Source organism: Emydura macquarii, unplaced genomic scaffold (genome assembly GCF_026122565.2).
Source record: "Emydura macquarii macquarii isolate MOO-44397 ecotype Brisbane River unplaced genomic scaffold, CSIRO-AGI_Emac_v2 contig_2452, whole genome shotgun sequence".
Classification (NCBI taxonomy): domain Eukaryota; kingdom Metazoa; phylum Chordata; order Testudines; family Chelidae; genus Emydura; species Emydura macquarii.
This window is the reverse complement of record NW_027132589.1, coordinates 3,957,577-3,972,221: the sequence shown is the minus strand read 5'-3', so window position 1 is coordinate 3,972,221 and position 14,645 is coordinate 3,957,577. Positions and strand designations below refer to the sequence as shown.

Here is a 14,645-nt window from a genome sequence, read left to right as displayed (position 1 = left end):
GTAAAACTTCATAGTGTAGAGTAGGTCCCTGAAGGTTTGCACACAGTTCATGAAACTGAGTTTAACAGGTCCACCGCATGAATGGGATATGAAGGACCATCTCAGAACACGTTTATTTATCATGTAACAATGCTCATCTTCACATGAGGGGGCACTGTTTATTCAGAGATGCATTCTTTTGATGAGATCTGGGCAACAATTGGGGAATGGTCTTTTCTGAGAGTATTAAAGATGGCTTATATCTCTCATCCTGATATTTCTCTGCACTGTTAAAGCCAAGAAGGAGAGGATATTCAAGTCTCAAGTTAAATAAGAAATTATAACTTTTTCTATGAGTCTTTTGCTCTACCTTTTAGGTGAATCTCAGAGGCAAAATACCTAAACAGAAAAAAAGAACATAAAGGACTTTTTCATATGACTTTATTGAGAAGCAGATGGGCGTAATAGCATGTAAGCAGCATGGCTCATACATCATTAAAAAGGACTTAAAAAACAAAAAAGTTAACTCAAATGATCAGAGTGAAGTGCTGTGAGTCCAGAAAACAGACATGACACATGGATTGTGCAAAAAGCAGGTGGTGCACCTCTGTTCGCATTCTTGAGTCTCTCCTTCCTGGGTATATTAAAAAAAGTCTACAAAGAAAGATGTGGGGGAGGATGTTCTAGCGCCATTGAAGACTACAGGACTACACTGAGGTTATACGGTAGTTTCTATAAAAGTGTGCGGATGAATGCTGCAATCAGAATGTCTGAAGAGGCATCCATAACATGTAGTCCTTTTCCCTACTTTCCTTATGTCTTCCTGAAGACAAATAATTTGGTATTCTTCACCATTAGTAAGTGAGCTGGTATCTTAAACAGCTTTTTGTAACACTCAGATTGTACTGATTGCCAATGTTAAGTGCTGTAACTGCATAATACCGAATGTACGTCGAGAGACCAACTGCGGGGTGGGCACCTTTGTGACTTCGATATTATAATAGCCAATCTAAGATATTGGAAGCTTAATTTTTTTTAAAAAAATGGCCATGTGCTAGGTAAGTACTGAGTTTGGAAGGTGTAATGTGAGGCACTTGTTCCTCCCCACCAGAGACTGAGTGCACTATAATGGTTCCCGAGGCATCAGTTGATGAGAGTAAAACCTGAGTACTGCCACTGCCCTCCTCTCTTTATGCAGCAACTTTAACTCCTTTCCTCTGGTATAACATTGGCCTGCCTCTCATTTAGTTAAATTAAGGCTGCTCCAAATCCCAGATCATGTCAGACTGAACAAAATTGAAATTTGCGACAGTCTAAATCTATCATTGGATCAACTGTGTGTAAAATGAGACAGACGTTCACTGTACCAGGTTCAAGCAGGAAAGGGTTCTGTGGCTGGGACTCCTTGCCTAGTATCAATCCCAAAGCCATAGCTCTAGCAGGCATGCCAGGGTTTGGGAGCCACTATGCTAAGTCCCTTCCTGCCTCCAGTAGCCCAGGAAAAAATGGCAGGGTTCAAGCACCAAGCTCTGATCTCCTGAGTTCTGCTAGATAGATCACTCAGCAATCATGGGGACGGGCCTGGGCCCCCTCAATAATCATCAGGGACACAGAACTTCTCTGACTGAGGGCCATGGGGTGGGGGGAGAATGAGAGCTTCAGGGGGCTGAAGGAGAGGGTGGGGGGGCACAGAATGTGTCCCTCCAAAAAGGGTCAACTTTAAATTCCGGCGCAGGCCTCTGGGGCAATGCCTGTTTCATTCAATTCTATAGTTATTGTACTAGAATGCTTTTGAGAGTTTAAAGTTCTTGCTATTTAAAAGCAGCCATATATTACAGAAACAAAAACAAATGGAGTACAGTGAATGTCATAGGATAAATAACCTCTTGGGGTTCTAGTGATTCCCTAAAAATAATGGATTATAAAGAAGAATAGCACCTGAACCTCTGAGTGGAATTATTTCCTTCAATATCACTGTAGAATATAACTAGCTTTCTTAGCTACAAAGCATGCACTAATTTGGTAACCTACCACTTTAATTGAACTATTTCTAATCACTTCTTTGCTTTATTTTTTATGGTAAAATCAGCACAAGCAACAGTGAGACGATCTTCATTATGCAGCCTCAATGAAATGTTGTACTCTCCCTGTTGGAGACAAAAGTAAAACATTAGATTAGCACACAAATAGTACATAACAGCTTCTGTTTATAGGAAAGAGTCCCCCTTTTTAATCAAAATAGTTATGTCCCTCCTGAAAGCTTTTCCAGTCCAAATGTGTTTCAGTGGTGGTAAAAGGTGTGTCCCCCAGTAGCTTTTCTTGGTCTTTCTGAAACAATTGCACCTTGGCTTTTGTTATTAAGGCTTTCTCTTTACTTTTAGCAGCTGTTTAATCAGAGTGGGAGAAATGTTCTTTTGGCTGGGATTCATCCCACTCTATTCTTATTGTTCAAATATTGCACTATTATAACTTCAGATGAATTTTCACTGATGTTAACATATTCATTGGGTATTTCAAAAAAGCACCATCTATGTTAAATTCCTGTAGAAATACGACACAGATGCACAGAACCTTCTGTGTTTGAGTTTCAACAAAACAGTTGGTAACAATAAGGCTTCCTTTCACATCAGCACTCTGCCCACCGCAGAGGAGAAACTATGCAAGATCCAAATTTGTAGACCTGGTCTTAAGGAACATTCTAATGTCATAGGTCATAATATCTCTTTCTTCCTAACAATCAGAGAAGAATTGGGAAAGTTAGGTGACTAAACTCATTTAATAAATTAATAAAAGAGAACTCTTTTTTTTTTTTTATTCTGGATTTTTGAGCAACATTTGCTCTTCTCTGCAGTAACTGGGCAGGAAATCCGCCAGCAGTGCTGCTGTTGGTCTCAGCCCATAGAAATTTCTGTTTGTGGTCAGTGGGTGTGTGCCTGATAGCTTTCCTGGGCATTCTCCTCTCTGCACCATGTGGATTTCTGCAATAGTAACTGGCCTCTTCCTCCTTGAACCTCTCTTTGGGGATAGTAAAGTGTAGGTTCAGGGGGAGGCAATGTGGCTCCTGAGTATATAGGCTTGTTTGTACTGGATTCCACTGAACAGACTCTCTTGGGGTTGCTGATATTAGATCAATGTTTATAATATAATATAATATTAACAGAGCCAGATTTTGCCACCCTTATAACTGTTGAGTAGTACCTTATTCTGCATGAGTAAGGGAGGAAGAATTGAGCCTTATTGGGTAACTGAGATTGGTTTCCTGTTCTTTTACTTATAAATTCATTAATTCTTCAGTGCTCTATAGTCTTTTGCATGGATATGGGGCTTTTGTGTCCTGTCCCAATTGCTCTAGAATGTCTGGATTTCTTTAAACGTTTCATGTTTTATTATAACTTTTTGATTATTTGGAAAACTGAATTTTATAAATAAAAAAATCTGAGAAGAATGATTTACCTTTCTTATTTAGGTCTGCATTCAGCTCCCTAACTCTCATAGGATCAGACTCTTATAGGAGGTTTTCTCAGATAATCTCATAGTCCCTTCTGGCCTTAAAAATACATGAATTATACCTACACTCACATTAAGTACCTTATTGTAGGAGTGGCTTCGCTGAAGTCAGTGGGACTTCTTATGGATGAAGTGGTTTATCAGTGTCAGTAGGGGTAGCTGACCCTGGGCTCCAGTGAGGGAAATATGCATGGAGTTCAGTACTAAGCATGAGCAGAATTAAGCCATAGTAGATCCTTGACTGCTTGATGGAATTGTGCACTTCAGTTTTGGTGACCGTGATTCTGCCTCCCTGCAAGTTTTTAACCAATGGCCACCCTGAGATTCTGGACCCCTTCTACTGGCCTCCTCATCTCTTTGGCAAATGGTCTGTGTATTTGCCCTGCTGAGCACAGCGTTTAGTTGTACTTGGGCAGGTAAAGAGAGGCTAGGAGGCTTTCAGCATCTCTGGCACCATAGGCCTGTCTGTTGAAATTCAAGCAGGAGATTGATTCAGTATGAAGTGTCCTACTTCCAAAGAAAGAATGGATGAACAGGGAAGGAAATGGGGCAAAATTGGGCAGTGAAAGTAGAAGGGAGGGACTGATGGGAAGGAAAAGGGGGCGGGGGGGGTGGAAGAGGTTGTGTCTTTTAATCCAAACTGCTTTCACCTCCCCTCCACTGCTTCCTTTCTCAATTTCTTCCCCTTCCCTATTACCTTTGACTCTCATCTTAAGTCAGTGGCGTACCAAGGGGAAGGCGATGGGTCGGGAGGATCCTGGGCACCAGCCTGCAGGGGGGAGCTCGGCCAGCCCTTCACGGTGCGCAGGGGGCTGGGGGCACGGGAGGCTCTGAGTGGTGCCCCTCAGCGCCTCCCGCCCCCCTGCGTCATGAAGGACTGGCCCAGCCCCCCTCCCCAGGCTGCGAGGGGTGAGGCTGCTCCTGTCTGAGCCGGTGCCAGGCTGCAGGGTTGCATCAGGAGAGGCAGGTGCCGTGCACCGGGTAAGTGCGGGGAGTGAGGGGGCGACGGAGCCAAGCCTGCATTTGAGCCTCCCCCCGCTCCTCACCCCTGCAGGTACAGACCTTGTCCCTGGGGCAGCTGGAGGGAGGTGCCGGGACCCCTCCTTTCCTATGTGAGGGGAGGGCCTGAGGGAGTGGGGGGGAGGGGAAATGTAGGCTTGGCCCCTGGGTGCCGGAGTTAGCGAATTTAAGATCCTTGCAATAGCTACGGTTGCTAGTGTTCCTGGTATGGAAAGCATTGCTCCAGTGGTGCTAATGGGCCCTTGCAGAGGTTACCTTCCTCTTGGGAATCACCAGGAGATACTGCTTCCCTTGGTACCAATGCAAGAGTCAGGGTAGGGCAGTGTACTAGAGGGGCAAACTACAAACACAGGGGAAAGCAAACAGTGCTGAATGTCTCTAGCCCCCAGTACTAGAAGAGCGAATCTGTTACTGTACTAGGGACATTCTGGTAGGACCATGTGGTGGCTCTTATGGACATTAAAATGGCCATACTGGGTCCACCAATGGTCCATCTAACCCAGTATCCTGTCTTCTGACAGTGCCCCATACCAGAGCTTCAGATGAAGTATACAGAACAGGGCAGTTGGAGTGATTCACCCTGGTCTTCCCCTCCTGACTTCTGGCAGTCAGAGGCTTAGGATCACCCCAAGCATGGGGTTGCATCCCTGATCATCTTGGCTAATAGCCATTGATGGACCCATCTTCCATGAATTTATCTAATTCTTTTTTGAACCCAATTATACTTTTGGCCATCACAATAACTCATGGCAATGAGCTCAACAGGTTAATCATGCTTTGTGTGAAAAAGTACTTCCTCTTTTTTGTATTAAACCTGTTGCCTTTTATTTTCAACAGGTTTGTGTATTGTAGGAAAGGGAAAATAACAATTCTCTATTCACTTTTTCCACACCAGTCATGATTTCAGAGACCTCTGTTATGTTCCCCTTTAGTCGTTGCTTTTCTAAGCTGAACAACCCTAATCTTTTTAGTCTTTCCTCGTACGGAGGCTATTCCATATCCCTGATCATCTCTGTTCTTCTTCTGTGAACATTTTCCAGTTCCACTATATTCTTTTTGGGATGGGGTGATCAGAACTGGACACAGTGTTCAACATGTGGGCCCACCATGGGTTTATATAGTGGCGTTATGATATCTCATTTTCTATCCCATTTCCAATTCTGTCTCATTTTCTATCCCATTCCCAGTGGTTGCTAGCGTTCAGTTAGCCTTTTTGACTGTAGCTGTTCATTGAGCTGAAGTTTTCAGAGAACTATTCACTGTGACTCGAAGATCTTTTTCTAAACATTATTCTGATTATTAGCCACGGTGGCATTCTTTTAGTCTTCTGAGTGTCTTTTCTGGTTGGGGGTAAACATTTAATCTGAGCCTCTGTTGTGATGTTTTAAAATAGTATCCATGTTACTTGCAGGCATTTAACCCTTGTGACAGCTCCTTTTAATTTCCATCTAACAAGCATCCTCATTTTTGTGTAGTTCACCTTTCAAAGTTAAATGTTATCATGGTGGGTTTTTTGGGTATTATCCCCCCTACAAGAATGTTAAATTTAATTACATTATGGTCACGGTTCTGAACCAATTCTTGGACTAGATTCTGGGCTCTACTTAGGATTTAATCAAGAATTGCTTCCCCCCTTGTGCTTATCCAAGAAGCAGTCATTTGTGGTGTTTAGAAATTTTATCTCTGAATCCTATCCTGAGGTGACATGTTCCCAGTCAATATGAGGATAGTTGAAATCATCCATTATTACTGTGCTTTCTGCTCTTACCCATTATTATTGCACTTTCTGCTCTTAGTCAGGTAACTCTTAGATTTTAGGGCATAACCAGAGGGAACTTACTTCGGGGATTTCATGGATTCCCAGTGTGACAGGTCCTTCATAGTAGATATGTTCTGAAATACAAATGAATGATTATTGTGCAACACACAAAGGAAACAAGCAGCTGATAGTATGCACTATTTTGCAGCAATACTTTGAAATCTTCAGTGACAAGTGCTATAGGACTTAACAAAGCTTTATGAACAACTCTCTGACAGAAATATAAAGGTTTGTACCAGCTTAAAGAGAAACTATGCTAATGAATGTGTTAAGCCTCTGAGGATGCACTGTGTGAACTGCACATTTCTGAAAGTCTAAGGTGGAAACAGTTCCTGAGTGCTCATGCAGTTAAGAAGTGAATTCCATCCTGAGATCACTGACTTCTGAGTGTTTACTGTACAGTACACTAGTGTAGTGGAAGTACACTTATTTCACAGATGAGTAAACAGATACACAGAGGTTCAGTGACTTGCCAAAGGCATCAGGCTGGTGTCAGTGTCAGGTATAGAAGCCCATCTTCCAGTCTCCAGCTCTCTAACCACTAGGCACACTCACTCCCTTTTCACCGCATATTATTGAGATCTTCAGGAAAGGAGGGTGATTTCAGCACTAGTGGACATGATGCATGGTACATTCCGAGCTTCCTTCCTTCTTCTCATTGGGTCAAATCTTGCAGCCATTACATGAAATAAAGTTCTTAGATATATTAAATTCAGAGTCTGCTCACTTCATTGTCCTCTGTGGCTCCATGTCTGAGCCCTGTCTTATAGATAAGCTGTGAAATATATTGCCACTTCTGCTAGGACAGGGAGGGGGGAAGTAATAGTTTACCTTTACACATGAATTTTTCTGTCTTCTCTCTGCCTGGACCTTTTTTCCTATAACTGATCTCTACAACTCCCTGACTGCTGTCATCTCCTGGCCTCTCTTACTATTACCTTATACTTCACATTTTTAAAGTATGGCGCAAGCAATAACATCCACATGCACACCTGCAAGATTCCTATATATTATCTCCCAGTTTAATAAAAGAGGAAATGAAGGCAGAGACGGCAAGTGACTTGCTTAAGGGGCCCAAATGTCAGCATCAGCACTGGGACTAGAATTCAGGATATTTTGGCTGCTGACCCTACATCCAGTTCACTAGACTATAGCTGGCTCATGTCCTTGACTCTCCAGCTGCTTCACCTATGCCCTGGGAATCATTTTCCTTTTCAAAGAGCTGTTGCCATGGTTGCTCACTTCTGTGCATGAAGCAGGAGCCTTAGAGTCTGAGGCTTCTCTGCAGCATAGAGTAATGACTCAAAATTTTAAAAATACAGCAAAACCTAGTTCTGTTTAGTTTTGCTAGATCCTAGACAGGAGTTACAGGCCCTGATTCTGCAGACATTGAAACACCTGCGCAACTTTATTCAGATGGGTAATAATTACACTGGGACTCTGTGTGAGTAAAGTTGTGCAGGGGTTTAAGTGGTTGCAGAAGCAGAGGTGTAGATGGGAGCTGTCCTGTGTGTAAAGTGCTGATGTGGACAGTCCACTGCAGAAAGCAGCCCCTTGGTAGAATTTCCTGCAATGGGCCGTGTTTGAGAATGAAAATGCAGCAAGTGGGACAGGCAGCTGGGAACCAGGATCAAACTGCCCAACAAGTCCTGGACAGCAGCAGAAAACAAAAGTGGAGGACGTAAGGACTCAAAATCCCTCTCCTTGGAATCTTCCTACAACTGTTGGAGGTAGAGACTCTTCACAGATCACATGAGTCAATGGAGTCACACCTGGCATATGTCAGAACTGGCAAGAGATTGAAAGTGAAATGGCAGTGTCCTAGTTTTGCAAAACCTATTTTTGAAAATGAATTAGACAAGATCAGACAACTCACATGCTTCTGAATTATGTGGGGTTGCTAGTATCTGCCTACTGAAGGTAGATGCTAATTTTTCTACTATAAGTCAAACTTTGACCATCCCACCAGGGCTAGATTAAGGCAGTCCTGGGCTGTAGATATACTTCTCCCATTACTAGACCCTGAGGTCCTGCCCATGCATTGTGGACACACCCTTGCTTGAGGCTGTAGCGGTAGGAGCTATACATAGGACAACTGTGTGCTGGGCAGGAACCACCATCATCAGTAGTATTCTTTGGGAAGGAGAGCCAATATGGAATTTAGCACAGGGTTTGGAGCTGTGCACCCCCGAGTTCTGTTCCAAGTTTACCATACTGCGTCCTTAACAGATGACACCAAAACCCCTTTGTGAGCTGGATGAATATCAGTTCCACTTCACAGATGGGGAAATGGAATTTTCTCCTCTGCATAAGTAGGTGATGGGCCTCTGCTGCAGGAGATGAGAGCAGATTTAATCTTCAGCTAGTGGAGACTCCCAGGAGATGTTCTGAATCAATAAGTCTACTGGGCTTTATAACCAAACCCCTAGCAGATCAGGCCACCCACTTCAGTGGCTGTGTTGTTTAAACCAGTCAAAAAGTTTGCCCACCTTTGTGTGTGCAAGATACTAAGAAGTCACAGCATCTGTTAATGTCCCAAGAACACTGGCTGTTTTGCACTATCTTCCATGTTCAACCCTTCTCTTAAAGGCTAACATGATTAAACAGGTTTTCTGCAGAACATCATAAAAAAGTTTCTAGACACTGTTGACTTTGGGCTTTCTTTTCTATTTTGTGGGTTCTTTTCACTATTACTTTATAAGTTTCTAGTGAGAGTAATTTACTATTTCTCCCTGCCATCAACAGTCTAGCAATTTACAGTTGGAAATGGAGTAAGAACTTCCTGAGAATTACTTCAAGTTTCTACTTCTTGTGAAGCTGCCTCTCATTTCTCACAAAACACCTATAATGAAATTCTGACTTCTCTTTCTCAGGCTGAAAATCTTTAAAGATTCTCACATCTGTTATACTACATAAAGGTCGCAGTACATCTGCACCCACTTTGTCCTTTTCTGGACTTTAAACCTTTATAGAATTTTAATTTTTTTTATATGAGAGTAATGATACAGTAATACTTAGCTCTTCTGGGGCGGATCCTCTGCACCCATGCAACTCAATGGCACAACTCTCATGAATTCTGTTGGTTCAGAACTGATCTGAATAGTGCTCATCTATAAATACTGGAGCTAGGGAAGTATCCTTAACTCACTTTACGGGTGGGGGAAACTGAGGTGGAGAGGATGAGAGTCTTGCTAAAGGTCACAGAATCAATAGAGGATTAGGGTTGGAAGGGACCTCAGGAGGTCATCTAATCCAACCCCCTGCTCAAAGCAGATGAGACCAGAACCCATCCCTGGGGTGTTGCTGCTTGCTAAGAATACATGTCCATTTCCTCACAACTGCACTCAAAAAAAATACCTTGCTTCACATCTCATACTCTGCAAGTGTAACACATTATACACACTAACCAGTACATGTATCCATATAGAAATACGTTCATTTAACTAAGGTCCGAGTTAAGGTTTTTGGTCAAGGAATTGGGTGTGTGCTTTGACTGTCCTTTGCTGGATCTGAAAAAGTGAGTTTGTGGAGCCACAAAGTCTGTGAGTGTGTTCGGACATTAATTGGATAAGGCCTCTGAGTTGTGGTGGATCCTAATGTTACCATAATGGGTAGTTTTTCTGATTTTTGTGATTGTGTTGATGGGAAGTACTCTTGAGCAACACTAACTCTTATGTAACTATTCTCTTGTTTGGGATATGAACGACAATCAGAAAAGTTCCTCCTTAGAAAGAGGAAGCTCATCTCTAAACTTAATGCTACAAAGACTTTAGCAATGATTTTTTTCCACTAAGACCACCTCTTTTTCTTCTTTGGAACAGAAGACAATATAATAGCATAAGATCTCAAAGAAACAAACATACATTGTTTGGAATCAGGTTTGAGAGTCCTCGTGAGCTCTGATAGTCCAGTTGTGACCATCATATGATTTGTTTAAATAAAAGTAAAAAGGTATAAAACAAATACTATAATTCAAACAAAGATGTTGGTAAAATATCCAACTATGTTTGTTCTGACAAGACAGTTTCAATCATGGGCTGCTGATCTAGAGGTAAAAGATAATAGGGGAAGGAAAATGTTATCTATTTGCCATCTTTGACTCCTCTTCAATCCCATTCCAACCCTCCTCTCCATCAGCATAGGATATTCCTGATTCTCTGAAAAAGATCCACAAGATCTATAAAAGAAACAAACTATGAAGTCTGTGGCTTTTTAAGAGGGGGTAGGACAAAGCTTTACAGTCTCTATTCTCTCTACAGTGGCATCCAAATCCTGCTTGGAGCTATATTTAAACTGAGGTTAAATAAAATTTGCTTTACAAATGTTGCTCAAAGTGCAGTGAAGATAGGGCTCTAATTGACAAAACTCAGTCCTAAAAAGAGAGCACTCTACATCTTCACACTTCCTTTGCCTCATATTTGACAGCTCAAATTCTGGCCTTCTCTACACAGGGCGATGGTCAAGTTTAACAGCAATGCTAACAACTGTCTAAATGCAGCTGTGCTGAACGGCTAAAACTGTGTTTAGCCCCCTGGGGCTTGGGACCAAACTGCATTACAACATAGTGTAAAAACATACACTGACTATATAGAAATACCACATCTCCATTTTGAAGCCCCATCATCTAACGAACTTAACCCCTTCCCTCTGTGGATTGAATGGGAAAGTCCTGGCTACCCAATGAAGGTGCCTATTAAACAACATGGCTTCTATTAACAACTGTGTGGTAAGGTTCAGTCATTAATTGAGGACAGCTTCTAAATGAAGATACATGGCATTATTTAAACAATCAAGTGTTGTTTTATATCATAATGTACTTGTTAGTGAAAACAATCTCCCTGCCAGGCTAAGATTAATGGCCTGCAAACTCCAGAAGGGTTGGGCCATGTGCCTTAAAGTGTAAACAGCAGCTTGTGCTGCGCTCAGGATCAACTCTAGTTGTCCTTACTGCATTTTCTACAGGGCGTTATTAAGCACTTTGTCAGAATAAGACAGTCTTCCAGTAGGTCTGTGGGCGTCTTATTTTTTTCTTTAATTCAATATACTATCGAGAAAGCCTCTGAATTTAATTTTTCTGTCTATCTGGCTTACAGAATTTACATAATTGGTTGCTCATGCAGTATTTCTGTGCTGTGTGACATGTCTTAGCAATTCCCTCGAGGCCATCTTGTCAGCAGTGCTATGCGCGGTCATCAGACCCACAGTCCGACAGCAAATGAATTATCGTTGTGCTGATGGAGATGCAGCTGACTAGGGAAAAAGAGCTTTCGAAACTAACTTACTAAACTGCCATTCTCTCAACTCCCTGGGAAACTGCCCTCCACTCCACCCACTTTTCTTTTCCAATCAATTCAAAGAGATGAGCACGACATAAGGAACAGTAAGATCTATTATTATTAGAAATCCTTAAACAAAACCAAACACCTTAGATGATACCAAAGTGTATCATGGTCCAAATCTTGCACTCTAATCCTTACTCAGCAACAACTTCTATAAAAGTCAGGTTAAGTATTGGATTAGTGAACAGGAAACACAACTTATTTTTTTAAATAGGAAACATATTTAAACATGAGTCATCTTGTTCATTAGCTCAGCCCTTGCTTTTACAAAAACAGAAGCCAGTCCTGCAAGAGTCCTCAGACATGCAAGCAGTCTTGCTGAGATAAATGGGACTGCTTCTGAACCTATGGGGTGTGAAAATGAGCCCGGGCTACTTACTTACATTACATTCTTAGTTATAGATTATCCTTCTGATTTTCCATTGAATGATGCTGTGTATATAGCACTCCGACCCTCCATATAATTAAAATACAAGCTAGTGAGCCCATTATGCAAAAAGAAGACTTTAAAATTAAAATGACTCGCTCTGACTGTGCTTCTGTCATCCATTAACATTCTGTTGAAGGAAACAGATCGCCAGGAAGTGCTGGCACATTCAGCAGCACAGTGGGTACATCCTGCTTTCAGCATTCAGCAGCCATCAAGCGTTTAGTGTGCTAGGTAAAATTACCTCCTTTTTTCACTCCACAGAAAATAAACCTTGGGTTCTTCGGCTCACAAAGCGTCTGCTTGTAGCCTAAGAGACTCTTCCCATTTATGATGAGATTAAGGCTCAGAAACAGTTCCTTGATGCTATGTCCTGTGCAGAAAATAGAAGTAGAGTTCAGGGAGAGAACTGTTTGGAAACTGAGATAAAATAATCAGATTTATTATTTTTAAAACGACTCTACTCTTTTTTTCTTTTGGGACCCAATGCCCCTGAGAGTTCCTGAGTTCATAGAAAACCATGTGATACAGAAATAGCCCTGTAATGTCCCTTGTTGTAGGTAACAAGACATGTAGCGAATGAAGAGAGTAGCTTCCTTCTGAGGCTACTGGATTCAAGACTCTGCATTCTGGGGTTGTGAACAAGTATGTGCATTGATTGTAACTAAAACCCTCCAACACGCCCCCAGAAGCCTTAGGGTATGTCTACACTGCCAGCTCTGCGGTGATGGATGTAGCGGGATCAATTGAACGGGTCGTGGAGAGCCACTCAATCGATCCCAGAGGGGCTTACCAGTCGATGCTGGTAATCCACCTCCCCAAAAGAACTAAGGCTGCCTTGATGGAGGGCGTCTCCCATTGACTCAGCACCATGAAAACGCCATGCTACGTGAACATAAGTGCATTGATGGGAGACACGCAAGCTACGTTCGTTACATAGCCTGCATATTTCCTGTCGACGGCAGTGTCTTAGTGCTGCACATGAGTGAGTGCGATGCCAGTGTGGCCACAGTAGCTCAAGTATTATTTCACAGTGTGGCTGGTCTCACTCTAGCTAGGCTAACTCCGGAGGAGTAACTTGAGTTAACTCTGCAGCGAAGACAATACCCAAAGGATAACCCCTTGCCCTAACAAAGTTTGCAATGTATATAGACTGACAAAGGGTTGGAGGGGAAACAAAGGCAGAGGGGGGTGAAATGAATTACTTAAGGTCATGCAGCAGGTCAGAGGCGCAGCTAAGAAGAAGAGATTCTGTGTCTTCTGGGGCCCAATCAGTGCCTTAGCCCCTGGATCACACTTTCTGTCAAGGATAAACCCTCTCATGTTTTATCAAGAGCACCTGCTTGTTATTCATCAGACCCTCTTTAACACAGGCACGTGCACAATGAAATCTCTTGTTTGTAACACTCAAAAATAGCACTTACTTAAGACCATTGCAGCTCTGATGTTAAAAGTATTCGTTAAGATCGCGGAACAACGGTCGATGCTAAGAGCAAAATCTTGCACAGGATCTGTCAAAAGGTAACAGGCAATTGATTTTTACTTTTATTGCCAATACAAGGGAAGTCCACTTCATAAAAAATAATGATAAAAGAATAGAACCCTTACAATAATCAAGTCACGCATTTTTTCTTTGAAATCCTCCCAAATAGAATCCCCAAACTCCCACATCATGTGGCAAAAGGTTTTGACTGATCTATGCTCTGTGCCTGTTTCACCGATGACATGCTGATCACAACCAAATTAGTTTCCCGCCTGAATGTGGCTGGGACCTGCCGTGGGGAGAAACAACTCAAAAAGGGAGTTCAGTGAAAAATTCCTTGAAGGGGATGGCAGCCAGGACTCAGTTGAGACAAGAGTCCTAGCACAGCTGCACTTTCCAGTGTCCCTAAACTCTCATTCCTTCTACCACAGTGACTTGCCTAATAATAATAATAATTAATAATATAATAATGATTATTTATTATTCTATTTGTATCGCAGTAATGCCTAGTTAGAGCTGGATGACCAACTGAATTTTAGGTATGTGAAAATTTTTGAGTTTTTGGAATCAGGACAAAAAGCAAAAAACTCAATTTCCCCCCCAGAATTGTAATTTTGCACTATTTTGTTTTTTCACCATTGAATCATGATGTTTCTGAAATGAAATATTCTCCCTGGAATCCACATTTGGGAGCTCCTGAGCTGAGGATCCACAAGCTGCTATCTGAAATTGACATGATTCTTGTCAGTTTCACTGCTGCCTACCATTGAATAGCAGCATGAAACTGACCGGACTCATGTATAAATACAGCTCATCTCTCTCCCCCTACCTTCCTCCTTGCTAGCCATTAGGATCTGGCCAGTCCTTAAATTATTTAATACTTTATGGCTTTGTCAATGTATCCAACAATTGTAGCTGAGCCGGTGCTGAACCTGGTTTAAATGCAAGCATAGGCTAAAGCAAGCTTGTTCAGAACATTTCAGAAACTTAAGGGGAAGCTCCCTGGTGAATGAAAATCAGGTCACTCATGAGCCTGACTATGGACTTAGGAGCCTAACTTTAGCCTTCTAT

The 14,645-nt window shown here is 42.2% G+C and overlaps 1 protein-coding gene across 2 annotated transcripts in view; it reads right to left on the bottom strand.

Annotated features, from left to right (window-relative positions):
- Nucleotides 1-401: 401 nt before the first annotated feature.
- The window catches only part of LY86 (lymphocyte antigen 86), a 31,272-nt gene continuing 17,028 nt past the window's right edge, over nucleotides 402-14,645 (bottom strand). For both annotated transcript variants that reach the window (XM_067562630.1, XM_067562629.1), the window contains 4 exons: nucleotides 13,516-13,602; nucleotides 12,336-12,464; nucleotides 6,347-6,399; nucleotides 402-2,126 (listed from right to left, as the gene is read on the bottom strand). In XM_067562630.1, coding sequence (XP_067418731.1) covers nucleotides 2,034-2,126; nucleotides 6,347-6,399; nucleotides 12,336-12,464; nucleotides 13,516-13,602 — 362 coding nt within the window. In that variant the 3' untranslated portion in view covers nucleotides 402-2,033. The remainder of the gene's footprint in view (nucleotides 2,127-6,346; nucleotides 6,400-12,335; nucleotides 12,465-13,515; nucleotides 13,603-14,645) is intronic.